Source organism: Penicillium oxalicum, chromosome III, assembly GCF_001723175.1.
Source record: "Penicillium oxalicum strain HP7-1 chromosome III, whole genome shotgun sequence".
In the NCBI taxonomy this organism is placed as follows: domain Eukaryota; kingdom Fungi; phylum Ascomycota; class Eurotiomycetes; order Eurotiales; family Aspergillaceae; genus Penicillium; species Penicillium oxalicum.
This window is the reverse complement of record NC_064652.1, coordinates 494,770-519,957: the sequence shown is the minus strand read 5'-3', so window position 1 is coordinate 519,957 and position 25,188 is coordinate 494,770. Positions and strand designations below refer to the sequence as shown.

General features: G+C 53.4%; 11 protein-coding genes across 11 annotated transcripts; 5 read left to right on the top strand and 6 right to left on the bottom strand.

Moving 5' to 3' along the window:
* Positions 1 to 88: 88 nt before the first annotated feature.
* Positions 89 to 2,378, top strand: POX_c03667 (High-affinity fructose transporter ght6; the record flags this gene model as incomplete). The annotated part of the gene is made up of 4 exons (XM_050112557.1): positions 89 to 299; positions 479 to 804; positions 886 to 1,142; positions 1,220 to 2,378. 4 exons carry the CDS (start codon positions 89 to 91, stop codon positions 2,376 to 2,378), a joined length of 1,953 nt encoding a protein of 650 aa, XP_049970113.1.
* A 1,067-nt stretch (positions 2,379 to 3,445) lies between these two features.
* POX_c03666 (uncharacterized protein) lies at positions 3,446 to 5,749 on the top strand (the record flags this gene model as incomplete). Its single annotated transcript, XM_050112556.1, has 2 exons — positions 3,446 to 3,761; positions 5,568 to 5,749. 2 exons carry the CDS (start codon positions 3,446 to 3,448, stop codon positions 5,747 to 5,749), a joined length of 498 nt encoding a protein of 165 aa, XP_049970112.1.
* A 767-nt stretch (positions 5,750 to 6,516) lies between these two features.
* Positions 6,517 to 8,822, top strand: POX_c03665 (putative transketolase; the record flags this gene model as incomplete). Its single annotated transcript, XM_050112555.1, has 4 exons — positions 6,517 to 6,614; positions 6,756 to 6,840; positions 6,965 to 7,259; positions 7,348 to 8,822. 4 exons carry the CDS (start codon positions 6,517 to 6,519, stop codon positions 8,820 to 8,822), a joined length of 1,953 nt encoding a protein of 650 aa, XP_049970111.1.
* Positions 8,823 to 9,158: 336 nt separating this feature from the next.
* On the bottom strand, positions 9,159 to 10,270 carry POX_c03664 (uncharacterized protein; the record flags this gene model as incomplete). The annotated part of the gene is made up of 2 exons (XM_050112554.1): positions 9,159 to 10,012; positions 10,054 to 10,270. 2 exons carry the CDS (start codon positions 10,268 to 10,270, stop codon positions 9,159 to 9,161), a joined length of 1,071 nt encoding a protein of 356 aa, XP_049970110.1.
* A 1,211-nt stretch (positions 10,271 to 11,481) lies between these two features.
* Positions 11,482 to 13,059, bottom strand: POX_c03663 (Spermidine synthase; the record flags this gene model as incomplete). Its single annotated transcript, XM_050112553.1, has 3 exons — positions 11,482 to 11,762; positions 12,156 to 12,725; positions 13,029 to 13,059. The coding sequence occupies 3 exons, from the start codon at positions 13,057 to 13,059 to the stop codon at positions 11,482 to 11,484; spliced, it is 882 nt and encodes a 293-aa protein (XP_049970109.1).
* Positions 13,060 to 13,828: 769 nt separating this feature from the next.
* POX_c03662 (uncharacterized protein) lies at positions 13,829 to 14,590 on the bottom strand (the record flags this gene model as incomplete). Its single annotated transcript, XM_050112552.1, has 4 exons — positions 13,829 to 13,886; positions 13,987 to 14,164; positions 14,340 to 14,365; positions 14,559 to 14,590. 4 exons carry the CDS (start codon positions 14,588 to 14,590, stop codon positions 13,829 to 13,831), a joined length of 294 nt encoding a protein of 97 aa, XP_049970108.1.
* Positions 14,591 to 14,920: 330 nt separating this feature from the next.
* POX_c03661 (Prohibitin-1) lies at positions 14,921 to 15,844 on the top strand (the record flags this gene model as incomplete). The annotated part of the gene is made up of 2 exons (XM_050112551.1): positions 14,921 to 15,241; positions 15,326 to 15,844. 2 exons carry the CDS (start codon positions 14,921 to 14,923, stop codon positions 15,842 to 15,844), a joined length of 840 nt encoding a protein of 279 aa, XP_049970107.1.
* A 597-nt stretch (positions 15,845 to 16,441) lies between these two features.
* On the bottom strand, positions 16,442 to 17,889 carry POX_c03660 (uncharacterized protein; the record flags this gene model as incomplete). Its single annotated transcript, XM_050112550.1, has 2 exons — positions 16,442 to 17,330; positions 17,375 to 17,889. The coding sequence occupies 2 exons, from the start codon at positions 17,887 to 17,889 to the stop codon at positions 16,442 to 16,444; spliced, it is 1,404 nt and encodes a 467-aa protein (XP_049970106.1).
* Positions 17,890 to 18,531: 642 nt separating this feature from the next.
* POX_c03659 (uncharacterized protein) lies at positions 18,532 to 19,000 on the top strand (the record flags this gene model as incomplete). Its single annotated transcript, XM_050112549.1, has 2 exons — positions 18,532 to 18,608; positions 18,865 to 19,000. The coding sequence occupies 2 exons, from the start codon at positions 18,532 to 18,534 to the stop codon at positions 18,998 to 19,000; spliced, it is 213 nt and encodes a 70-aa protein (XP_049970105.1).
* Positions 19,001 to 19,060: 60 nt separating this feature from the next.
* On the bottom strand, positions 19,061 to 21,772 carry POX_c03658 (uncharacterized protein; the record flags this gene model as incomplete). Its single annotated transcript, XM_050112548.1, has 1 exon — positions 19,061 to 21,772. The coding sequence occupies one exon, from the start codon at positions 21,770 to 21,772 to the stop codon at positions 19,061 to 19,063; it is 2,712 nt and encodes a 903-aa protein (XP_049970104.1).
* Positions 21,773 to 22,581: 809 nt separating this feature from the next.
* Positions 22,582 to 23,043, bottom strand: POX_c03657 (uncharacterized protein; the record flags this gene model as incomplete). Its single annotated transcript, XM_050112547.1, has 1 exon — positions 22,582 to 23,043. One exon carries the CDS (start codon positions 23,041 to 23,043, stop codon positions 22,582 to 22,584), a length of 462 nt encoding a protein of 153 aa, XP_049970103.1.
* Positions 23,044 to 25,188: the final 2,145 nt, after the last annotated feature.

The following is a 25,188-nucleotide window of genomic DNA, read 5'->3' as shown; positions in this document are numbered from 1 at the left end:
TTGCTTCCGATCTCGACTCTTCAGGAGACGTATGAAAGATCATCGACATTTTACGAAGCATTGCAAAGGATGACTCGCTAGTCTTCCTATGGGAGGAGAAGTTTCTCTGGCCAAGACCACTGGCTCGGTACCGATGACAGAAATTGAGTTCGTCCACACCGCGACTGCGCCGTTGTCTCGCTGCGTCGTTGCGTCAGTTACTGGCGATCGAGCCGTGGTTGAAGACCTGTTTTCCCCAGACATGATCATGATGGCCACATGGGAACGGCTTCCTTTGGTCGCCAAGGCTTGGCACTGGTGTATGTAGAGAACAGTAAGTAGTGACGTAGGCGAATTAGCCATTCTCGTATAATTTGAATAGGTTCCTTGCACACAAGACTACTCTACACATATTTTCCTTTCGCAATAAACTACATTGCTCCGTGACTCATCCAGGGCAACTTCCATCAGTCACACCCACCCCCTCTTTCGCGCTTAGGTTGGTCCAAGATGCCTCTGAAGAACCTCTTCCAGAGGAAACCGGAAGATGTGTATGGCAACACAGATCTACCTCGAGAGTCCACGTCGACAGCAGAGCGGGAGAAAGCCGCCCACGATGTAGTCGACACGCCCATTCCCCTTCTGACATGGCGATCCTTCTTGATGGGAGTTTTCATCTCCATGGGTGGTTTCTTGTTCGGTTACGATACTGGCCAGATCTCGGGTTTCCTCGAAATGGAAGACTTCTTGAGGCGGTTTGGCGAGCTCAATTCGAACGGGACTTATTCTTTCAGTAATGTTCGCTCGGGTCTCATTGTTGCTCTGGTAAGTATTGCTAATCTGCATCTCCTCCCCCTTCCCAAACATGAATACGCCAAAACGGATGCTGATGTGGTCAAAATATAGCTGTCGATTGGTACTCTGATCGGTGCTCTTGTCGCCGGGTACATTGCTGATCGGATCGGTCGAAAATGGTCCATCAGTGGCTGGTCCGCCATTGTCTGTGTCGGCATCACGGTGCAAATCACTTCGCCTTCTGGGAAATGGTATCAAGTCGCTCTTGGTCGCTGGGTGGCAGGCCTGGGCGTTGGAGGTCTGTCGTTGCTCGTACCCATGTACCAGGCCGAATCTGGCCCAAGACACATTCGAGGTGCTCTCATCAGGTATGCTTGGAAATCATGACCGGAAAGAACAGCTTTGGGGACGGTGAATGACACGGTTCGCTGACTACCATTTCCAGTACATACCAACTTTTCATCACCCTGGGCATCTTCGTCGCCAATTGTATCAACTTTGGTACCGAAAGTATGACCACCACGGCCTCGTGGCGCATCCCGATGGGAATTACATATCTCTGGGCTCTCATTCTTGGTCTCGGCATGGCCTTCTTCCCCGAGAGTCCTCGCTACGACTACCGCCACGGTAAAGTCGACAAGGCCATCGGGACGCTTTCTAAAATCTACGGAGTCCCCCGCAACCACCGTGCCCTCCATATCGAATTTGAGGAGATCAAGCAAAAATATGATGAGGAGGTTCGCAATGGCCAGGCATCCTGGATACAAATGTTCCGCGCTCCGACTATGTCTCGTCGTGTGGCGATCGGTGTCACCCTCCAGGCCCTTCAGCAACTGACCGGTGCCAACTACTTCTTCTACTACGGAACCACCGTCTTCCAAGGTGCCGGCATCAAAAACAGCTACGTCACTCAGATGATTCTCGGTGGTGTAAACTTTGGTACTACCTTCCTTGGCTTGTATCTCATTGAGCATTACGGTCGTCGTAGGTCTCTTATCGCGGGCGCGTTGTGGATGTTTGTCTGCTTCATGATCTTTGCCTCTGTTGGGCACTTCTCGCTCGACCAAGCCAATCCCGAAAACACCAAGACGGCGGGTGTCGTCATGGTCGTCTTCGCTTGTCTCTTCATCCTCGGCTTTGCTAGTACCTGGGGTCCGATGGTGTGGGCAATCATTGCTGAGTTGTTCCCTTCGCAGTACCGCGCTCGCGGTATGTCCCTATGCACAGCCTCAAACTGGCTCTGGAACTTCCTTCTCGCGTTCTTCACGCCTTTCATCACCAGTGCTATTGATTTCCGATACGGCTATGTGTTCGCTGGTTGTTTGTTCCTCGCCGCTGGCACAGTTTACTTTGGTGTCATTGAGGGCCAGGGACGAACCCTCGAGGAGATTGACACGATGTATCTCATGAAGGTGAAGCCGTGGAAGAGTTCCAAGTTTGAGTTCCCGGCAGAGGCGAGCGTCATGCGCGGCTCCTTTGACAAGGGTCAGCAGAGGGCGTCACACATCGATGGTCCCGGCGCTAACACCAGCAGTGGCAATGGTGTGTTAGAGTCCGGAGGTGAACCCGTTGCCACTGCGGCTGGACAACACAATGAGCTCTAGACGCTGCAACGTGAGAGAGTTGTCGGAGGTCCGGCTCGCGGCAGCAAAGTGATGGGGGCGGTCAATTTAAGGGACCAGTTTTTTGGGTCCCGTCTTTGTGTACATGCACTTGTATTTCTTTTTCTTCTCGAAGTATGTATGTTCCTTGAAACCCACATGTACATTAGCATGTTTGGTCTGTAATTAGTGAGTTTTAATGTAACATATCTTGTTATTGACGTCCTGCGATCCCGTTGTGCTCACGCGAGCAAGAACAAGACCCAGACTTGCGTAGTGAAGAGACAGGCTCTGGATGAGCAGATGCCAGCTTCTAGAACCCGTACGGGTGATCATGACAGTTCCTAAATAGTCTTTCGTCAAGGCCGGCTGCACCATTTCCATGTGACCCTGATTATGAACCTGCCCATTGCTTTACTTCGTTCTATGAAAATTCACCCTGCATGGAGATTCTTGAATACGAGAGCCGCGGCCCACTGAGTCGAGCCCTAACGAGTTTCCAAGTCACACTAACCCTCTTTGGGTGATTTCGTTGCGGGGAGATTCAAAACACTCGCGATTAGATCTCAAATCAATTGACCAGAAAGACCCATGCCCAAATATGAAAGGACGATTCGTGGAATAGTTCCATCTCTTGTGAAGATCAGGTGATCTGTGACTATTTATCACTTTTCTGAACTAAGATCTTACGTTATTCAAAAGAGTCACCTCTATCTCTCTTTGCCCTCTTTCCAGCTGACCCCACCCTTAGTTTTCTTCTTTCTTCACACCGACATCGATTGATTGCTTTCCTCATCATAACCCCCTGGTCATTCTCATCTCTTGCATACTATTCTCGATCATGGCCGAGACCTATTTGACTGGCGCATGCCTTTGCCAAAGTGTGCAATATCGCATTACCCTACCTGCCTCCGACCCCCTCCCAAAGGTAAGATGCAACAATCTCTCGTACCTACCTGCCCTTAAGCTCGATGACCAAGCCATCTGGCACCATCCCTTCTAAACGACCTACCAAGCATCTCTCATAAACTCCCCACGGAAAAAAATCCCCCCTCTCATCAGTATCCTACATGCAGGTCATTCTATGCCACTGCCACAACTGCAAACGCAACACTGGCTCAGGTTTCTCCGCCAACATCGTCGTGCCGCATTCCAAGTTTGAATACACCCAAGGTACACCGAAAGTGTATTCTGACCGCAGCGACAAGGGCCCTGCTGTTCTTCGGGAGTTTTGCCCCGCGTGCGGTACCCCGTTCTCTTCGCGGACGGACGACGGTAGCGACGAGGTCGCTGTGAAGTCGGGAACGCTGGATGAGGAGGATCGTGTGCGGTGCTCGAAATTGGGCATGGAGATCTTTTATCATCGGAAGGATGAATGGGTGGATGGTATGTCGGATCAGGGTGTTGTTAGAAGAAATGGTAGTATGGCCAGCTAGAAGTGATGTTTCGAAAGCGGTTATGTGGGCATGTTGGAGCTCGGGGGGAGAGCGCTGTTAAATGGCCATGGATGCTTAGGTCAATTATGCGTTGGACTACCCAGTGGGTAGGGGCAGACTATCAACAACCGTCATTGATCTATATTGGATCTCAGCTTCCATACGAATGGCAAATGCAGGTGTACAGTACAAAGATATGGAAACCGAGTCCTAGGAAGCTTTCAATACTGTCGAAAAATACAATGGAGATTCTATCAACCAAATCCATAACTGACTACCCATAGGATTTTATAGATGACAAAAAGTAGGTATTCAATCAAGAGGAGATATAAATTCCAACTCGCTCTTTTGAGCCGAGTGCAAGAAACCATGTAGTGACATTTTTGTACTAAATTAAAGTAGGGCTGCGGGACAAATCGCCATTTATCATCCAAGTGTCCTCGCAGATGATTAACGCTATCTTTACAATTCCAGGTCCAATAGGGCATCATGCAGGCCCTCGAATTAAAAAAAAGAAAAACGTGATCATCCCCGTTGGCGCCTCGTTTCCAAGGCCACAACCACCAAGTCCGACAGCGGATGCCCGGATAATTGATGAGTCAGCTGACGCTGTCCGCTCCGAGTCGGCAACTCACCTGACCTGACCTGATCGGTGGGAGAAATCGGGCAGTGGTTGAGATGGGTCCAGTCCGCTTTTGAGTATGAGATTCCAGCCGGTGAGCTCCTCAACTACACCGGCACCACCATAAACGTGGTCATTTCAACCCTGTGGGGATGGGTTCTTCACTCTTCACTCCGCGGGTGAGGCATATCAAGATTTGCGTCTGGATAGGCATTGGCATTCGCCGGATGAGACGACTTCTATCGGATGCAGGATGCAGGCAGTAGTAGCATCGTGTATTAGGGTCGCTGAAGCTCCCCTAATGCGACCGATTCTTTTCGCTATTGGCGCAATGGAGATCTACACAGCGCTATAATTTCCCTTCATCATTCTTGAGATGACTTTGAAATTGGATTGAAAAAGCTTGCAGTTCCATTCAAGTGTTGTTTCAAGGTCCGGATGAATCCCGCTCTTGACTTCTATCCCGTCCACATGGATGCACGCCCCTTCCGGATGGGTCGCGCCATGGAAGCCAACCCCGAGAGCGTCCTGGATACTTTTCAGGGCCCGACTTCTGATACTCATTGACTTTGGTACCAAAAGAGGGCCCGGTTGACAGACTCCTTTTGCACTTTCGATTTGACCGAGCCTCGATGCCTGTCTACCCAAGTTCTTCCGTTGCCGCCGTCTTGCCGTCTATTATCGGCTAATTTCCTCACGAATCGGAGCGCGGTCCTCCGGGCGGCTCCCGGTGTGCTTTCCATGCCTCCACCAACGCACTCCGTTTGCCGACATCGTAGGGACGACGAGTCGTCCCGTAGACATGCAGGCTGAGAGTGAATGTGTAGCATGACAGTTGCACTATCACGCCGACCAGCGCAGAAGGTCTTCATGTATCTCGGTCATCAATTGTCACTCGTCGAGATGTCAAGTTGGGGGCCTCTTTCCCCACATCCTCATGAGTGATGGTCAACAGTCACGTTACACCGTATATCCGCGGCCGGCTAATGAGATCGGTCATGCTGAACGACCGCCCGAATAAGCTTATCCCAAGATGACCTTCGGTCTCTGCAGATTGACTGGTCCCCTTTAGGCGTGGGGGGCCTCTAGCTAGCATGGGGTTTCCAACACTGACGGCTACCGCTCTTCCCACAGGAGAAGACGCCATTGATGAGCACGATACGCGCCTGCGCGAAGTCTCGTCACAGGAAGTATGCTGGAAACGTGTGACGGATTCTCTCAGGCACGGTAGATATGATTCCGTTGCCCTCTCCAACGTGGTCAACTGGTCTCATTATGATCCTTATCCTGGGAAAAGATGCAAGCTTCCTGGCTAATATCGAGAAGGGTGGATTGTGTTTGTTTCGGCAGGATAGCTGGCCATCACTGATATTGATCCGGCTGTCGAGGATAGTTTAGAAAATGACGGCCTCATGGCTCTTTTCAAGCCCGACCACATTTGGGGCCGAACTCGGGGGGGGGAGATCTCTTCACACCTGAATCAACCTCCTTGATTAGCTGAATTGATCAGCTGCACATACAATGACAGCCGTGCCGCCACGTTCGGTGCCAATTGAGCCTGGTGGAAGAACTCCCACGGGCGGGTCCCCCTCCAAAAAAAGGTGGAATTGGATGAAGCGGTTGAGGGAGCGCCCCACCAGAAATCATCATCATCCCCCCCCCCCCCCCCCCCCACCATCACCGACACTCAGTCCGTCTCCCCCTCCCTTCTTCTTCTCTTCTTTCCGCCGCTCTCCTCTTCCTTCTCCTCTCCTTCTCTCACAGTAATCATTTAGTGAGTGATCAATTCCTGCTTCAATCGCCTCCATTGCCCACTAACACACGCTCAGAATCTGCCATCATGGGTTACACCGATCTGGACCGTAAGGCGATTAACACCATCCGCCTGCTCGCGGTACGTTGGCCCCGTGCTTCTGAATTTCTGCCACGGCCTTGTCGGTGGTTGAGGAATTCACCTTGAGAAGCTTTTCCTTCTCAATGCCTCTCAAACATGGATGATTCAGGAATTGCACATGTCGTACTCGAGCGAGAATCTAATACTTCATTATTAGGTTGATGCCACCTCCCCCTCCGGTCCGGTCCTATGGGCATGGCCCCAGTGGCCCACGTCCTGTTCAACAAGTTCATGAACTTCAACCCCAAGAATCCCGACTGGGCGAACCGTGACCGCTTTGTTCTCTCGTAAGTGCCCGCTTGATCTCCTGAGAAAATGGACTACTCTGCCAGAGATCATATCCGTTGCTCTTCCCTCCCCCTGTGTCTCTCGGGCTGTCCCACAATCAAAGACCATGGCTGACAGTCTTCTTCCTCTCTCTCTCACAGCAACGGCCACGGATGCATGCTCCAGTATGCTCTCCTCCACATGTTCGGCTATGACCTGAGCATGGATGACCTCAAGAACTTCCGTGTAAGTGCAATGGCAGCGAGTCTAGCAAATGGCAAACAACCTATGTCCACAATTTTGTTGTGTGCACGAATGGGGAGATTCTGTGCCCTCTTGGTGAATTACATCTGACGTGCATCCTCTCCAGCAACTCGACTCCAAGACCCCCGGTCACCCCGAGGCCCACGACACCCCCGGTGTGGAGGTCACCACTGGCCCTCTCGGCCAGGGTTTCGCCAACGCCGTCGGTTTGGCCATTGCCCAGGCCCACTCTGGCGGTGTCTTCAACAAGCCCGGCTTCGAGCTGTTCAACAACTACACTTACGCCTTCTTCGGTGATGGCTGCGCTATGGAGGGTATCGCCTCCGAGGCCGCCTCCATGGCCGGTCACCTGAAGCTCGGCAACCTGATCATGATCTACGACGACAACCACATTTCCATCGGTAAGAATCCTCCAACATTCCTTTTTATTTTTCTCTGATGATCATGGGAAGCTTCATGGGTGACGCTGACACCGCTCTCACTTCATAGATGGTGACACCAAGTGCGCCTTCACCGAGGATGTCATGAAGCGCTTCGAGTCCTATGGCTGGCACACTGAGTGGGTCAAGGACGGTGACAACGATCTCGAGGGCATCGAGGAGGCCATCCGTCGCTGCCAGCAGGTCAAGGACAAGCCCTCCGTCGTCAAGTTGACCACCACCATCGGTTTCGGCTCCAAGCTGGCCGGTACCCACGGTGTGCACGGTAACCCCCTCAAGGCCGATGACACCCAGCACGTCAAGGAGCTGTTCGGCTTCAAGGCCGACGAGACTTTCGTCGTTCCCCAGGAAGTCTACGACATGTACTACCAGCACGCCGCCGAGGGTGCTGCCAAGGAGCAGGAGTGGAATGCGCTCTTCCAGAAGTACCAGAAGGAGTACCCCACCGAGGGTGCCGACCTGGCCCGCCGTCTCGCCGGCAAGCTGCCCGAGGGCTGGGAGAAGAGCCTCCCCACCTACTCTCCCTCCGACCCCGCCATTGCCTCCCGCAAGCTGTCCGAGGCCGTTCTGGAGAAGATTCACGATGTTGTGCCCGAGCTGCTGTCCGGATCTGCGGATCTGACTGGTTCCAACAACACCCGCTGGAAGAACGCCGTCGACTTCCAGCCCCCTGACCTCGGCATTGGTGAGTGGTCTGGCCGCTACCTCCGCTACGGTGTGCGCGAGCACGCCATGGCTGCCGTCATGAACGGTCTCGCTGCCTACGGCACCGTCATCCCCGCTGGCGGTACTTTCCTCAACTTTGTCTCCTACGCCGCCGGTGCCGTCCGTCTGTCGGCCCTGTCCCGCGTTCGCGTCATCCACGTGGCCACCCACGACTCCATCGGTCTGGGCGAGGACGGTCCTACTCACCAGCCTATCGAGACTCTGGCTCACTTCCGCGCTCTGCCCAACTGCATGGTCTGGCGCCCCGCTGACGGTAACGAGACCAGCGCTGCCTACTACATGGCCCTCACCTCCAAGCACACCCCCAGCATTCTGGCCCTGACCCGCCAGAACCTGCCCCAGCTGGAGAACTCCTCCATCGAGAAGGCCATCAAGGGTGGTTACGTCGCGGTCGAGAACACCGAGGCCGACGTCACCCTGATCTCCACCGGTTCCGAGGTCGGCATCTGTGTGGATGCCGTCAAGACCCTGGCCCAGCAGGGCGTCAAGGCCCGTGTGGTCTCCGTGCCTTGCTTCGAGGTCTTTGATGCTCAACCCAAGGAGTACCGCCTTCAGGTTCTGCCCGACGGTATTCCCGTCCTGTCCGTCGAGGTCTGCTCCACCATGGGCTGGGACCGTTACTCTCACGAGCAGTTCGGTCTTAACCGCTTCGGTGCCTCTGGCCCTTACAAGGAGGTCTACGCCAAGTTCGAGTTCACTCCCGAGGGCATTGCCAAGCGCGCCATTGCCACCATCGACTTCTACAAGGGTCACCCCGTCCGCTCTCCCGTCAACCGTGCTTTCCAGCAGATCATCTAAGAGAAACCGATTGGTCTCCACTGGAATGGCGTGAAGGGAAGAAGGGATAAAGAAAAATTTCAAACCTCTAATTTTATGATCATGTTCAACCCTTTTTTTTGTGTGTGTGTCCAAGCTACATGGGGGGTGGAAATATGCCCCAGGACTTATTTATGAATGATATAGAGCGAATTTCAGTCAATGATTGATTTTTTTTAAAAAAAAAAAACAAAAAACAAAAACAATTGTGTTCAAATTACTGTCCCCTGTAAATTGCGATGATCAAGGTTCATGTTCAAGGTTGCCATGTTCGACGGCAAATTGATGCAACCAAATCATTCTCACATGGCAAGTCATTCAAGGCTCTTCTTCACCAATTTGTCGCTGCAGCTCCAACACGCCCTTGAGCATCTGCTCTTTGCGCGCCCGAGTGTCGGCTGACATGCCTGGACCGTATGCCTCCTCCGTCTGTGTCACCACCATCTGCCTCCACGACTCTCTAGGGTCACCCTGTTCGCCGCCGCGATCGTGCAGCTCCGCACGCGACGCTTCTGCAAGAATCACCGGGGTACCCAGTTGACTCCACACCTCCTGGATCGTCGGCGCCAACTTGTCCAGAAAGGCACCAATTCCCCCGGGTCCACCACCGGCATGGTAGCTCTCAAAGACACCGCTGCCAGCCCAGCGGGGGCCCAAACTCGACAGGACAATAGCATCCAGATCTCGCGCCGTGACCACCCCTTCACTGACCAGGTGGCAAGCCTCTCGCAGCAGGGCAAAGGCGAGTCGATTGCCCACGAAGCCAGGAATCTCCTTTTGCAAGACCACTGGGCGATAATACGCCGGGGAGGATTGATTCGCACGGGCTGACGCTGGTGCAGGGATGCCGGTGAAATACTCTTGCACAAAGCTTACTCGATCCGCGCTCGTCGATGGACCCGGAACAATCTCCACCAGAGGCATCAAGTGCGGTGGGTTGAAGGGATGCACGACCAGTAATCGTGCCTGAAGATCTGGGGGGCAAGTCTCTGCCTGTGCGGAGGCGGGGATCCCAGACGAGCTACTCCACAGGTGAGCTGTGGGGGTGACGTATCGAGAGACTTCCAGCCAGAGGGATTGCTTGGAGGAGAGGAGTTCAGGCGTCTGTTCTTGGACGATGGTTGCGCGTTGAACGGCATCTTGAATGGAGGAGGCGAGACGGAGACGAGTTCCTTTGGAGAGAAGCTGGAGGTGTGGACGCTCGGAGTGTTACTAGTCTTGCTGCCACCATCCACATTGCCAGCCTCTGTCTCTGTCTCTGTAAGATCGAGAAAAGAGGGTAGTTGCGTACAAAGGTGATCCTCGGCATCGGGTCGAGGATCGAAAATGGTGATGCAAGTATCTGGACGACGAAGATGCATGGCGGCCATGGAGAGACCGATTGTACCGGCGCCTAGTAGGGCGATATGATGGGCGTAGTTGTCCGACATGGTATGTGTATCCGTGTGGTAGGTGGGGATGTAAGGCTGAATTCAATGTGTAGGTAGGTCGGGTTGATAGATCAATAGGATGGAGGCCGAGTGGTTTTACAGTAGGGTTTCGTGGGTGTGCAAAAGATACCTTCCAATTGGGTCTCTCCCCCCCCCCCCCCCCCCCCCCCCCTGCATGTGGTGATGGGCACATTGAAGTGAGGGGAGGAGGAGGGGAGCGAAGAACGAAGAAAACGCGGGATGTGAAGTGTGAAGTGTGTGGGGGGGGGAAAGGTATTAGAACAACCAAAGGATGTATGTAAACAACCAATATAAGATCAAGTGACCAACCTATACCACGCAAGAATCTCGAAAAGAAACAAAAAAGAAACAAAAAAAAATCCAAAGAGAAATTGATAAGCGGAGATGAAGAGTAAAATATCACATTACGCGTGGTATAATTGAAGAGCCTAATAGCCGAAACCGTGGGAACGTCTTTACATCCATTCTACCTGCACCATGATATGAAGATTGAAAGAGTTGTTCTCTTTTTTTCACGAATGATACTCATCCTCGCCGACTCGATTACGTTGGAAGTCATCTGCACGAAGCAGGTCTTATGTACTTGCTACTCAGGTTGACGGGAGGAGGACTAAGCGTGATCGACCTCATGCGCCGTTCTATCTTGAAAAGGGAACAGACGAGAACAGCTAAGGATGTACCTTGAAATTCTCAATTGCTATGGTAGATCAGATCACCGAATGGTACTCTCTTTCTTGGCAGAGTTCCCCTTGAGTGAAGAAACCAACATGAAGAGCAGTGGCAGTGCTCATCCATTGCTTTCTCTTCTAGAGAGAAGGGGCAAGTACAACTAATCAAAAGGCCTCGTATTACATACTATACGGGCAGTTCTCGTCAGATGTTGTCGACGTACTGTGTGAACACTGATCCGACGGTCTCAGGGCTGGTTTACAAACTTCCAAACACGCTGAATGTAAGCACACACAATTCCAAACTGGATTTCATTCATCATGATGTAAAATTTCATAATTCCTCCTTGACAGTCTCTTTTCTTCTGTTTTGGGGGGGGGGGGAGGGTCTTTCCAGCGCCCCAGTTGAAATGAAAAAGAATAGAACCACCAACTATTACGGGGAGAAAGAGAAAAAGAAATAAAAAAGGAAATCACCCCATCGTTAAATTCCAAGCCAATTGGTACTGAATGGGATCGAACTTAAGCACCCAGGGCCTTGCGGGCAAAGTTGGGCAGGACGAAGCTGGCGCGGTGGATGTCGGCGTTGTAGTAGCGGCAGAGCTTCTCCTCCTCCTCACGGGTCCATGAGCGGACGGGCTCGCGGACGTTGCGGGTGGCGTCCTTGCAGCAGACCATGAAGCCGATCTGGCCGGAGGGGTAGGTGGGGATGGTGGTGTAGGCGTATTCGGCGACGGGGAAGACCTCACCGCAGGCCTTCTTCAGGTCCGCGATGAGAGAGAGGTGAAGCCACTGGTTCTCGGCTGTGGAGGTAAAAAGGCACAGTTCCGCGAAACCGAGCCCGAAATAGCGGGGTTGGTTGCGGGGTAGTGCGAAATTGTCAGCTGGGTTCTTCTTCATAGATCAAAAGAGTGGTAGAATGAGAGGGTTCGGCATCAAAGGGAAAGCTAAAAATAAAAAAAAAAGAGAAGCCGGAGGTGGTATGCCAAAAGCACGAAGAAATGGAAAGGGGGAGAAAATTAAGAGATAAAAGCATGGAAAAAGAAAGGTGCCAAGGGTGAAAGCCAGCGATGAAGAAAAGAGGTAGAAGAAGGAAAAGCAGACAGGCACAGTGGGATACCACGAGTAACGTGCCAGAAAGAACAAAGACAAGACACTACGAAAAGGGGGGAGAGAATCAAGGAAAGGCAACGAACAACCTTGGGTAGTAATGACACCGCCATCGCGGAGAGCCTCGTTGAGGAGCTCAAAGTAGGGCTTCTGGAAAAGAGTCTCGGCGGGACCCTCGGGGTCGGAGGAGTCGGTGATGATGACGTCGAACTCGTTCTTGTGCTGCTTGAGGAACTCGAAGCCGTCGCCGACGTACTCGCGGGACTTGGGGTGCTTGAAACCGATGCTCATGCCGGGCAGGTACTTCTTGGAGACACGGATGACGGCCTCGTCGATGTCGCAGAGGATGGCCTCCTCGACGCACTCGTGCTTGACGACCTCACGGAGGACACCACCGTCACCACCACCGATGACGAGGACCTTCTTGGGGTTGGGGTGGGAGTTCATGGCGAGGTGGGTGATCATCTCCTGGTAGGAGAACTCATCACGCTCGGTGCACTGGATGACGTTGTCCAGGACCAGGACGGTGCCATAGTCGCTGCTCTCGAACACGAGAACGTCCTGGTACTTGGACTTCTCGTGGTGAAGCACCTGGTTCACCTTGAGGTTCATGGCCTGGCCGGGCCACATGCCGGACTGCTCGGAGAACCAGCCATCTGGGAGAGTCGAAGGACGTTAAAGTTAGCAATTGAGCGACAACGCGCGCCTGACAAAAGACGCCCTCCAGCTGGCAAGCTCCAACCATCATATCATCCCAGGGACACTTGATTGATCGTGCGCCCCAGCGACATGGGTTGATAGGATAGAGGGGCCCAATTGCGTTGGGCAGAGGGAGCATTAGACGGGGGAGAAAAAAAAAGTGGGATGACGACTCGACGATGGCGGGGTCGAAAAAGGTCCCCCCTCCAACGCGACGAAGTCGGGATTTCCTGGAGAGAACAGAAAGATTGCGGGCTTACCCTTGATAGTGGGGTGAGTGATCTCGCTCATGGTGACGGTAGATGTGAAGGTAAATGTACGACGACAAGCAGGAAGCACGGAGAGACGTAAGGAAGAAGGAAAGAGAGCGCGCAGCATGCGAAACAAGAAAGATGCGGTGGAACGGGCAAAAAAAAAGGCGGCGGTAGTTTTGCTGCTTTGGGGTGGGCGGTTTTTTTCCTGACGTGGATCCCAGTGGAGACGATCAGGCGTGGGAATCGTCGACAGCCACGGAATTGGGCGACAAGAGAATCAGAGAGATGGGAGGCTACCGAACTCAAACGGAGGAAACAAGTGGAATGGTACTTGCGATCCGTGAAAATTGAAGTTGCTTGCTCTGTGATGTGCCCAGTCCACGGCTGTTTCTCCTCTCGACATGTCTGCAATGCCACGACAGAAGAAAAGAAGAGAGAGAGAGGGAGAGGGAGAGGTAATTCATAGACTCACCTACGGCCAATTGCAGAGCCCCAATTGACGCTGACAACCCAAAAAGGGTTGTAGTTAAGGAAGAAAAAAAAAGCAACCACTCCTCCGCCAGCGACGGAATACATAGATCGAGTCGATGGTGAATCGGATCTGAAGCCGCTGGCCAGCTCCCAATTAAGAAGAAAATAAAGATATCAAATATAGTGGAAGTCGATCAATTGCTTTCTAAGGTACTGTACAAAGCATACAGCTGGACGGCGCACATCGCTATATCGCGCACGCCAGGCCCGGTATACTCCCACTGGGCCATGCTTCACGTCAATCGTCCTGCGAGAAAAAGAAAAGCGACGGACGTTTACTCCTCGCCACCACCCTCGAGCATACGGCCAGGCTTGGAGTTGAGGAACTCATTGCTATAATGCCCTCACGGAAAAAGGACCCCATGTCAGCGTCTGCGCACACCCTTGGCGGGCCTCGTCATCAGAACGAGGTCGAAAGAGGAGCCCGACTTACCGCTCAACAGCCCAGTTCATGGTCACATAGGCGAGGATGAAGGGAGGAACAACGTAGAGAACCTGGTGGCGGAAACGGCGGAAAGTGTTGAAGACCGCGGCGTTGGCAGCACCGGCGAAGGGGCGCTGACGGTTGGAGGAAAGCGCATAGGAGGCAATGCGCTGAGGGGTCGGGCAGCCTGGATATCAATGGCGAGTTGCCGATACGTCAGTGAGTCGCTCGTTGGTTTGCGGATAAGGCGGCGGTCAATTCAGGAAGGATTTCCCCCTGCGTCTTCGTCGTCGGAAAGAAACATAGTCCCAAGCTCTTGCGTGGGCGCAATGAGGATGTCGATAGGATTCGTGGTTACGTACCGAGCTCGCCCCAGTTGCCAATGAAACTAGAAGTGGCACATGATCAGTATACAGTTCGATTCTCGTGACAAAAGAATGAAAGCGGTGATTATTCATGCGATCTGGCTGCTGGACCGAGCGGGTGCAACCGGACGCAGACACAAGCAGGACTCGATCCCCTCCCACCGGCACGGGCGCCACGGTCAAGGCAGAGAGAAGGAGAGGCATCGGGACACTCACTGGCCGTTCTTGTAGTCAGCAGCACCACCCATTGTGTCGAAATTGAAGATCTCTCGAGAGAAAGAGGCGGCGTCAAAAGGGCAGATGAGGTTGCAGACGAATCGTTCCACAGGGCGGAAAGGGAAAAGAAGACGAGGTCGGGCGAAGTTGGCACCCGGGGACACTAAACCCGATCTGGTAACTCACCTCGTCCCCCCAAAAAGACCCATCATCGACGACCTGCCGAACGAGCTGTCCTGCCCTCTTTGCCCGTGAAAAGCGAACTCGCTCCTCACTCATTTTGGTCCATCCGTCCTGTGAGCAGCTTATCCTCGGCCTCTGAAGTCCAGAAAAAAAATACACACACGCATACGCAAATCACCATGGCCAACGCCCTATACAACATCTACCGGTTGGCTGGTCCCGTGGCCGCCGGTGCCATCCTCTTCAACGCCTCGATCTACGACGTTCGCGGCGGAACCCGCGCCGTCATCTTCGACCGAATCTCAGGTGTGCAAGAGACGGTGGTGAATGAAGGAACACACTTTTTGATTCCCTGGTTGCAACGCGCCATCGTGTACGATGTGCGCACCAAGCCTCGCAACATCTCGACAACCACCGGAAGTAAGGATTTGCAGATGGTGAGCTTGACGCTTCGTGTCTTGCATCGTCCGGACGTGCCGAAGCTGCCTCAGATTTACCAGGTAAGCCAGACATTGAAATATCTTTCCCTCCCTCCCTCCCCCTCAGGAGGAGAAAAGGAGCTCATCTCTAATGGCAACTGCTAGTCATACGGTACCGACTACGATGAGCGTGTGCTACCCTCCATCGGAAATGAAGTCCTCAAGGCGATCGTCGCCCAATTCGACGCGGCCGAGCTGATCACTCAGCGTGAAGCCGTCTCCAATCGCATCCGCAACGACCTCTTGAAGCGTGCGTCGCAGTTCAACATCGCCCTCGAGGACGTCTCCATCACCCACATGACCTTTGGCAAGGAGTTCACTCGCGCCGTCGAACAGAAGCAGATCGCCCAGCAAGATGCCGAGCGGGCCCGGTTCATCGTCGAGCGTGCCGAGCAGGAGCGTCAAGCCAACGTCATCCGTGCCGAGGGTGAAGCCGAGAGTGCCGAGATCATCAGCAAGGCGGTCGCCAAGGCTGGCAGCGGTTTGATCGAAATCCGTAAGATCGATGCCAGCAAGGAGATTGCGCAGACCTTGGCGACCAACCCCAACGTGACGTATTTGCCCGGTGGAGAGGGCAAAGACGGTGGGAAGAGCACAAGCCTCTTGTTGGGCCTGCGGTCGTAAACGAGTGAGGAAATGGGAGACGATTCCAGTATCGGATCGTTGATGCTGAACCAGAGAGGAGCAAGAGAAGTGCACAGATCTCGGTCTCATCATCGGTCCTTCTCCATCTTCCAACATTCACATTCGCCGCCAATCAATGTAACCAATTCTAATGTCGAACGAGGACTTCTGTGGGGGGCCCGGGATGACCCTTCGCAACAGTGGACTTGATGTGTTCATCCTGCCCTTGTGTTTTCTTTTTTTTCCCATCTGTAGCAATACCAAATACCTCTACTCCATAATCATTCACGCTGAATGTGTTTGCTCTCGGGGATGTTCTCACAAAATGATGTAACTGTAGCAGCATTCATCCGCTGAATGTCAGCCTATAAACCATAGCCGGAGCTTCCAAAAAGAGCAAGAGTCACATGAAACCTATATTTATCGCAATTTGTATAGACAGGGTATCAATTTTACATACAGATAGAAAAACAAAAAAAGCTTCTCCTTCCTCCGGAGGAGAACCATCGCGTTCGACAACCACCCCGTTCACCCAGCCTGAACCCCCAATCTGGACTCAGGTCGATACAGAAAGAAGATAATTCAAGTCTTCCGTGCTCACAGCTTCCGATACACGTGAATTTGATAGCGCATATCCTCCAATCCCGCCCCCTCTCCGACCTCATAACTCAACCTCGCCGCATTACGCCTCCACCAGCGCGAATCCTGCGTCAACACCCGCTCCCACTTCCCCTTGGCCACTGAAAGTAAAGTGTGATCCAACAAGAACTTCATGGGATATTGTCGCTCTTGGACTTCGCCGTCTTTAGCCTTGCCCAGCTTCAGGGTGGAGTAGCTGCCGGGGCTGTCAACGACAAGGAGGACAGCGCCGGACGGGAGGATCTCTGTGATATTGAGGAGGAGGCCCGTCGTTTTGGGCATGCTGGTGGAGAAGAGTTCGTTGAGGGTGAACATGAGGGTGACGAGGAGGGAGGGGGGAGACGCGGTGTGGTCAGGCTGCGTGCCCAGAATGAGATCTTTCAATTCGGATTCCGGGATGACGAGAACGTCCCTGCGATGGAAAGATACTGCAAGGTTGGTATGGTCGGGCTTTCCATCATGTAGCAAAGGCGGTTGATACTTGGACGTCTTTTGCGTGGGCACATCCGGAGAGGTGATGGTGTTGGATAATCGGTCCATGACTACAGACCAATCGGCGATGTCAACAGCTGCCACCGATAGTTTCGAGGATGCTTGATCCGACGCGGACTCGGCGTCTCGTGGAGCAGCAGCCGCAGCAGCGATCTCCTGAGTGGTCTCCTCGGTACCTTTCCCAGGCTCAATATGATTCAACGACGTCTTTTCAACCTCCTTTGCCAGTGATGCCATACTATCCGAAGCCTCAACCCCACTCGCATCCTGCAAATCTCTCCACGCCGCCGCCAGCGCAACAATCTCCGCACCTGCGCCGCCCCCAGACAAACCACCCTGGTAGCGGAACCCGCAGCTGATTCCAAAGTCGCAGACGAGGAAGCTTGGTCGCCATCAGACCTCATCCAGGCCAAAACCGCCTTGAAGATCCCCGCGTAGCCCAATGCCCGAGCCGCACTCCACCGCAACGCATAGGCACGAAGCAATTCCTCTCCCGCCTCTGCAAATGCAGAATCGAAATCCCGCTGGTAAAGATGGGACTTGATCGTTTGAATCAGAGTCTTCGTATCCAGAGGCTGAGGTGCCGAGTCCGTGGCACTTCCTTCATGGTCTTCTTCCAGTGTCTTGTCGATCGAAGGGTTCCCTGCAACGGGGCTCGTGAGAAGCGCAGTTTTAAAGACATCAAGCAGGAGTTGCTGGAGGGGTATCGGAACGGTGGTGGACAGATCGATCGGACCGGTTTCTGTCTGATCGTCCTTTTGTTGCGACTTGGCTTTATGTCCGGCTGCGTGGCGCTCGACCGGTGGCTTCTCTCTCTCGGGTTGCCTCGCCGGTTGGCGGCTCTTTTTTTCAAGAGGTCTTGAATCGAACGAGTCCTTGTCTCGTCGCCGATTGCCTTGTCGTGCGCCTGGCATGATGGGGATGAAATGTCGGGAGACCCAGGTTGTTTCTAACCAATCTTTGGCAAACGTACCTGCAGGCGTGGGCCAAAAAGAAAAGGTGTACAGCCGGTCAGTAGCAATGATATGGAACTGAAGAAGAGCAACTTGATCAATTTCTGGGTGTTGCTGGGGGAATCGTGGTGGAGCAACAGTCACTTTTTTTTTTGGGAAGAGGGGTGGATCATGCGAGTTTATCTTATCGGTTCCCCAAAGTGCTTGAGGCACTACTTCGGCACATTATTCATCCAACAGTGTGCTGCCAGGATACATCAGACAAGTCCTGATGGTTGATAATTAGTGATGCACACTAGGCAGCTCTGTTGCGAGATCCTGCTAGATCTGCCAGAAATAAGGGAATCGTAGCATGAATTTCCATCCAGAGCGGTTCGATCTCCACGAACCACGTCAATTAGACATATCCACTACGTAGAGGGGGCTCCATCGAGTCCCTCCTGAAGTGATCAAATATAAAAAGTAAACAATTTGGTAATGACTGTGTGAAGAAAGACCTCATTCGCGTCTTAGCGAGATGACAGGGATCATATCCAGAGAAGCCGCCATAACGAGAAACAGAAAGGCAAGACACGAGGCTATGAAAAGTAAAAGAGAGCATCAATGGGGAAGCCTCTATACGAGGAACAAGAGGTGGTGCCAGAGTTCATGATCAGTCGATGCACGACTCACACACGTGCGTAAGTGATTGACGAGAAGAGAAAGGAAAATTGGCGCATGTCATACTCAAGTAGCCTTGGTGGCAATCTTGAGAAAAATGAGGGCCAAAAAAATTCATGAGTAAAATGTCTGCGATGAGACGACAGACGCAGGTTTAAAAGTAACCGCCAGAGAGGACCGTCCGATGATAAGAAGAGAAGGATCCACAAAAGAAGTGAGAAAGGGGGAAAAGAGGATCAAAAGGGCCAAGGCTAGATATGTACAAAACCCGCCTAGGAGGATAGAAAGCATAGACGAGCGAGCCCAGAAAAACGACTGGATCATCGCGGGACAGGATGAGATGTGGAAAAGAAGAGTAAGACCAGAAGGTCCTTACCAGGAAAATCGCTATGCCAAAGATGATGCGCCGTAAAAAGGGAAAAAATAAAACGTTAATGCGAAACCCAAAGTGCCCAGAGAGAAGAAGGCGTGTCTACTCTTGAATAGACCGATCGGAAGACACGACCGGGACAGTATGTTTCTCCTTGTCCTTCACCTTCCAAAAATGCATCAAACGACTGATGCGGTGCTTCTTTTTGATCTTCTCGGGAGGGTCTCCCGGGGGTTTCTCTTCTTGAGACAGTTTACTGCGCTCAGAATGAGATCCACCGACGAGTTTGGACAGGCTGACCAAGCTAGAGCGTTTAGAACTGTTGGCTTGACTGCTCCGTCGGTGGACTGCGGCAGAGAACGATGCGGCTCGATCAGTGGACAATCGTACTCGAGGGAGAAAGGTGCCAGAGAAACGATGCATGGTACCGGTCATCGTGGATGCACTACTGGTAAGAGAAGGCACATCATCGACCGAAGCATAGGGATACTCCGATGGGAGGTGATGGTAGGAGTGAGAGGAGAAGGCGCGATCATTGAATCGTGCCACATCGGGCGACGGGAAAGAACACTCGGACGGCGACACTCCCGCAGAGAGCGACAAAGGTGGGACACCCTGGAGCAATTCCTGCGGAGATGTGGCCGGGCGCTTGTCGATGGACAGAAACCGCGGAGACATTTCGGGGCTAGGAGGGCACATTGCGTCTATTGTGCACTCTTCAGATTGCGCAATATCCACGGGGGTGCGCGGTTGCACCGAGAAGGGATTGGGAGCAGCATGCATGGTGCTTGCGGCAATCTCATCCGCAGCAGAACCCGACAAGTGCACCTCGATCTCGTTGGACAGTTGCTCATCTGCCTGGATCCCCAACCCGGTCGGCTTCAGAGCCGCAGGTTCAGAAGCCTGGGTCATGGTCTCGGCCGAGTCCTCGCTCATGTCGGATTGGGGATCGTCTTCGACGGGAGAGGAGGCATTGTCGAGCGCCTCGGGCATGGCGCTCTGAACAGGAGCCGACGAGGCCAATTCGGACTTTGGAGATTGGTTGGCGGCCAGGAAGGCATCCTCGTCCTCTTCGTAAAAGACATCAGGGGTGTCCATGGCCGATGGGCCGGTGAGACGGACTGCGCCAAGAGCGCTCCGGTCAAATGGAGGCATGACTGGAGCGCTTTCGGTGCGCCGGTGATAACGCATTTCTGGTCCCACAAACTCGCCCCGCCGACCACCGCTGTACATCCGCTGAGTGGCCAAATGGAATTTGCTTGGTGTGCCCCGAGGCTGGCGATTATCACCGGGGGTGTTGAATGGACCGAGCGCGGCGTCCAAATCAATGATGGGACTGGTCAGGGTGTCCTCATGGGATTCAACATTCTGTTCGTAGAAACTACGAGGTTTCCAGGCAGTTTCCAGCGAGGGGAGCGGAGCAGGTGATTCGTCTTTGGCGCGTTCCGCCGCCGAGACGGGAGCATCAGTGTTGGTCGGGGTGCGAAGTACAACAACATCGTCATTATCAAAATCAACCTCCAGCATCGACCCGACTTCGGAGTTGGTGCGGGTCAGAGTTGGCGGGGTCAGCGCTGGGGGTTTACCCTTCTTCTCAGATTTCAGATCCGCATCGGCTTTCCCATGGCGCTTGACTTTCCGGGTCAGGATTCCCCCGGCCCAAGAACGGATGCGCTTTTGCTTCTTCTTCGCCTTTGAGCGAGCCTTTTTGGCCGAAGGGGAAGCACCCTCATCGTCGGTGTCACTCATGTCAGAACCATCATCCGAATACGAAGGGCGAGACGTGCATGTGGAATGGCCGTCGTCCGCCCCATGCACCGCAAGAGCTGTATCGAGATTGCCCATGGATCGATTTTTCTTAAAGCGGGAGTGACCGGTCGATTTGGAGCGCTTCACGGAAGAAACCTCAGGGGTTCTTTTGCTCTGTGCAGAATCAAACGCCATGAACGCATCGGCGGTTTTCGGCCGTTGCTTCGACTCGCGATTGGGGGCTTGGGGTGTGGGTGTTGAGGGTTCCGGCTGTTGGTGAAACTTGACGAATTGGGCACTCGGGGACGCTTGGTGGGATACGGCAGAGATTGGTCGGCCGTTGTCCTCGTTCACGCAGGGAGGGGCATGTTCAAGGCGGATTGCCGCTGGAATTGGGGGCACTGGAGGCACGGACATCTCGGGCGGAAATCTTGGCGACGCTGGCGGTGTCGGACGACCAAGGCTCGTGGCAGAGTATGAAAGAGGCCGCGAAGGGGAGTCGTCAAACGAGGCGTTTCCAGGTAACGTCGGTGCGCTTGCGGCTGGGTTGGTGTTCAGCGCTTTGTTAATGGCCAACAGATCCACTCCGGAGATTGCTGCAGATCGGCGATGGGCATGGTGCCGTCGTCCGGGCCCCCGTCCCGATGGTGGTCCCGTTAGTAGTGGAACAGAGGCAGGTGTGGCCGATTCTTCCTGTTTCTGCAAGGACTCTGCGTTTCCTGGGGTGATGAGTTGATCGCTTCCGACAAATTCGCTGTGTCGTCGTCGATGCCCAGCCGACCGAGGAACTGGAGCCAAGGCCGGCGGCGGTTGTAAGGAAGCACTGCTCGCGCCTGGGTTGAAGGAGAAAGCCGGGAGTGCCGCCGGGGTTCGACGTTGTGTCGGCGTCGACTGAGAAGAGGAATGGTCGGGGTCGCGTGCAGGAAAAACAAAAGGTGGATTTGGCAATGGAGCAGGCATGGTCAGGCGCCGCGAGTGGTCGGGATTCATTGGAGGCGGAGGGAAGTCCAGGTGTTGCGAGAAGCCCGACCGGTGCTGCGGTGGGGGAAGAGAAATGGAGGCCATGGACGCTGTGCGAGAAGGATGCAAAGAAGAGAGGCCCGAATAAATGACAAGAACGACGAGAGAATCAACACAGGTTCAGAAGCGGAGGAACAGTTGATTGTCGAATGTAGGATCCCTCCCCAGTGGGTGACAAGACAGAAGACCTCCAGATGATTGAGTGCTCAAGGCCAAGTACACAGCGTAGATAATCTGGAGGCCGATCTAAAGGGCTCGAATGCGGATCATTGGCATCTTCCGCACCAGGCAGAACGTAACAAATGATATCGGAAGATGAGGGTGAAATGAATCGATCACGAGTCGAGATATGGGGGGGGGGGGGGGGGGGGGAGACGAAGACGAAAGAGAAAAACAAACGATGAAGGCGAATAAAGGAACGGACGGCCACGACGACGGCCAAAGAGGTGGATTGAGGATGGAGAGGGGGGATGGAAGGGAAGTCGTGAAGGGTGGACAAGGTTGAAGAAGAGAGTCGAGGGGAGAAGGAAAGGGCAAAAGAACGACGGGAGGGAGGCGGGTCACTGGGTAAAACGGGACGGGGGGGGGTATGATAAGTATACAGACGGTCGCGGGTACTTTTCGTTCAGCTGGCCGCAGGCGTGCAGCGGCGAGTACAATCAACAATTGTATGGCTGAGCTGAGGGACTTGAGATGGGCGGATACGATACGATACATCGAGCACGGGTCCGTTCTCTGATCCTTTTCTGGTCACGCATGTCAAAAAGGAGTGGGGGAGCCTGGAGGAGTCCCGGAAATTGGTAAATGAGTTTTTTTACGAGGCAATTATACGCGTGCAATACGATAGCCGTGGCCTAATTTTGTACGGCCCACATGGGAGAGACTCGCAGCAGCTGCAGCAGCACTGCAGCCCTGGACAAAGACTGACCGATCCGAATGTGCTCTCCTACCTTACACTTGACAGAGAACAACGAGTCCTTCTTTTCTTTTCCCCTCTTCTCACTGCGCTCCATCATCAGAGTCAGCATGAGAAATGACGGGAGGGATCCCTGTGGGACCATCATTCGATGACCGTCTTGCATCGACGGACAAGTCCGTATGCGACCGACAGATAACACGAAGCGCCTCATCGGTCTCTTGCCAGATCCCCAACCTATGATCTTCAAGGGATTTCGGCCATGGGCAAACGACGCTCTCGGGGCGGATGCGCCCAGACTCATTGCTACTCCCAAGTACATGGGACCCGAGCCAGCCGTGCAGAGTTCCTTCTCCTTGTGCAGGTCCCCCAGAAAAGTGGTATACACTTCTCGTGTCATGATTCCATCGGGGGCGACTGTAGTCTCATCACGTCTAGGACGGTGCCAGACCGGACTGCACGAGCGTGCCGAGTACACTGTCTTTACCGTCTAGTCCGAATCGGCAGACGACGCTAGGCAACTACGTAGATTGTCCTTGAAGAACTAGGAAGTGGGCACGGAACACTGGAGGCAGTGATGTAGTTTGCAGCAGCATGGTTGAATTAGAAAGACGTCCATTCCAGTTTCCTTTGCCTTGGATCCAGGTCTCGGTCCACAGGCGTCTGTCATCCAGGTGCTTGGCACGCGACTCCGGCATTGATGGAGCCGGCGCTCCCACTTGAACTATCGCGCACGGCATGGAGAAGATGTTTAGAGGTCTAGACAGGGTGATCTCTGTCGCATTCTACCATCAATGAATCTCTATGGTGTATCAGTGACAATTTTTTCCTGCAAGAGTACCTAGGCATACTGTGAGTGTATTTGAGCTACTACTAGGTAGTAACCGTCATATTCGCATTAAGTAAATTCCTCAGTACCCAAGTCGCACTGCTAGGCACACATTGTTGGGTATTGACAACCTTTTTCAGCCCAGTATCGTGGTTCGTCCCCTTGTCAGCGTTTGGTTGGCTCCCGTCGGGTTGATTAACTTTCCTGCGGAACATCCGAGCCCGAGAGGCCGATCTGGGAAATACAGTTCTGCTGTAGCCTCGGGGGAAAAAATGAACCCTGACATGCGTCTGCCAGTGGTCTTCTCCTTCTCCTGTTCTGTTCCGAATGATGATGCGATTATTCCAGAACGTACCGCGGAATTTGGAGGCTGGGAGTCTTTCCTTTCCGTAGCTAAGAGTTGAGAAGCCAAGACCCGATACTCCCCCCCCCCCTTCAATATCTATTTTCTCCTTAATCATCGTCTTTGTCAATCATTCCAATGTCCGGAGGACCCGCTCACTAGGTTGACGAACGTCATGACTACGTGGTGAACAATTCCACCCAAAGTCCAACGGCGTGGTCGTCCATAGTGATTGCTCTAGTCATCACTCAACAAACAAGACCTGCATTGACTACCTGTGGTAGTGGGCCGTTGTAGCCCAATTCAACCAGTAACCCATCTCAGCATCTCAGCATCGAGTGTGACATTGATCCATTGCCAAGGCTTACGGCCTAGTCTGTCCTAGGACGCTCCCCCTCTTTTTTCCTCTTGTTCTCCTCCTGCTCCCTCTTGTACTTTCTTTCCCTCCTGAACGCTAGTTCGTTCGCCAGACAAGCCGATGGGGTGGCCCTCTGGAGACTAAGACTAAACTGGGCCCTCCAAGGCTGTTCGCCGTTCAGGAACACCTGTACCAGGCCCAATCGATGGACCAGTCACAAACGGGCTGAGTAGGCACACCATCCGAACGGGGGGGGTTCCACCCCCTCCGTTCGGATCCACACCGAGAGCCCCACTTCCGTTCTGAGCTTAGTGTGGATGATGGGGTCCGAGGACTATTGTCAGGACCTCGATAGTCTGACCAATCATCGGGCCCAGCGTTCCGGAGAAAAAAGTGGAGGTGCAAGACACTGATGTTCCCAGTTTGGCTGGTCGAAGGAACTTTGGGTCCTTGCCACGCTGGGGGGCGGAGTTCTTGGTTCGACAATCGGACTTTGAGAAGCAGACGCAATCTTAGTAGTAGGAGTTTGGTGTTTGTACAAGAAATAATAATAATGTTTTGCCCATGGTCCACCCATAATGGACTCGGAAACCCCTTTCAGTGTTCTTCCCACGGTAGATATTATTCATCTGCACCCTGAGGCGAACGGGTCTTGCTGACCCAGAGCGAGGGAGTCCTGGGAGTAGTGATTCATGACCAAAAGAGCAGGAGACACGATCTCCACCACAATGGCGCATGGCAACTGAGGAAAACACGGTGACCAGAACCAGTACACCCCGACTGTCCTTTTCTGTTTCTTTGCTTGTCTGCGGTACAGATGTCACCGTCATCCTACCCCATGCCTGAATTCAACTCTTCTCTCTTCCGGTATGGGTGAATGACCGTATATCCCGTCCGTCAGGGCTCCATGCAGGTCCCGGACTTTGCCTCGAAGCCACGCCGCCTGGACTGCGGATCAGTCCGGACAAAACTCTCCTATTCGTGTGATCCGGGCGCGTGTCACACGCTCTCCCCC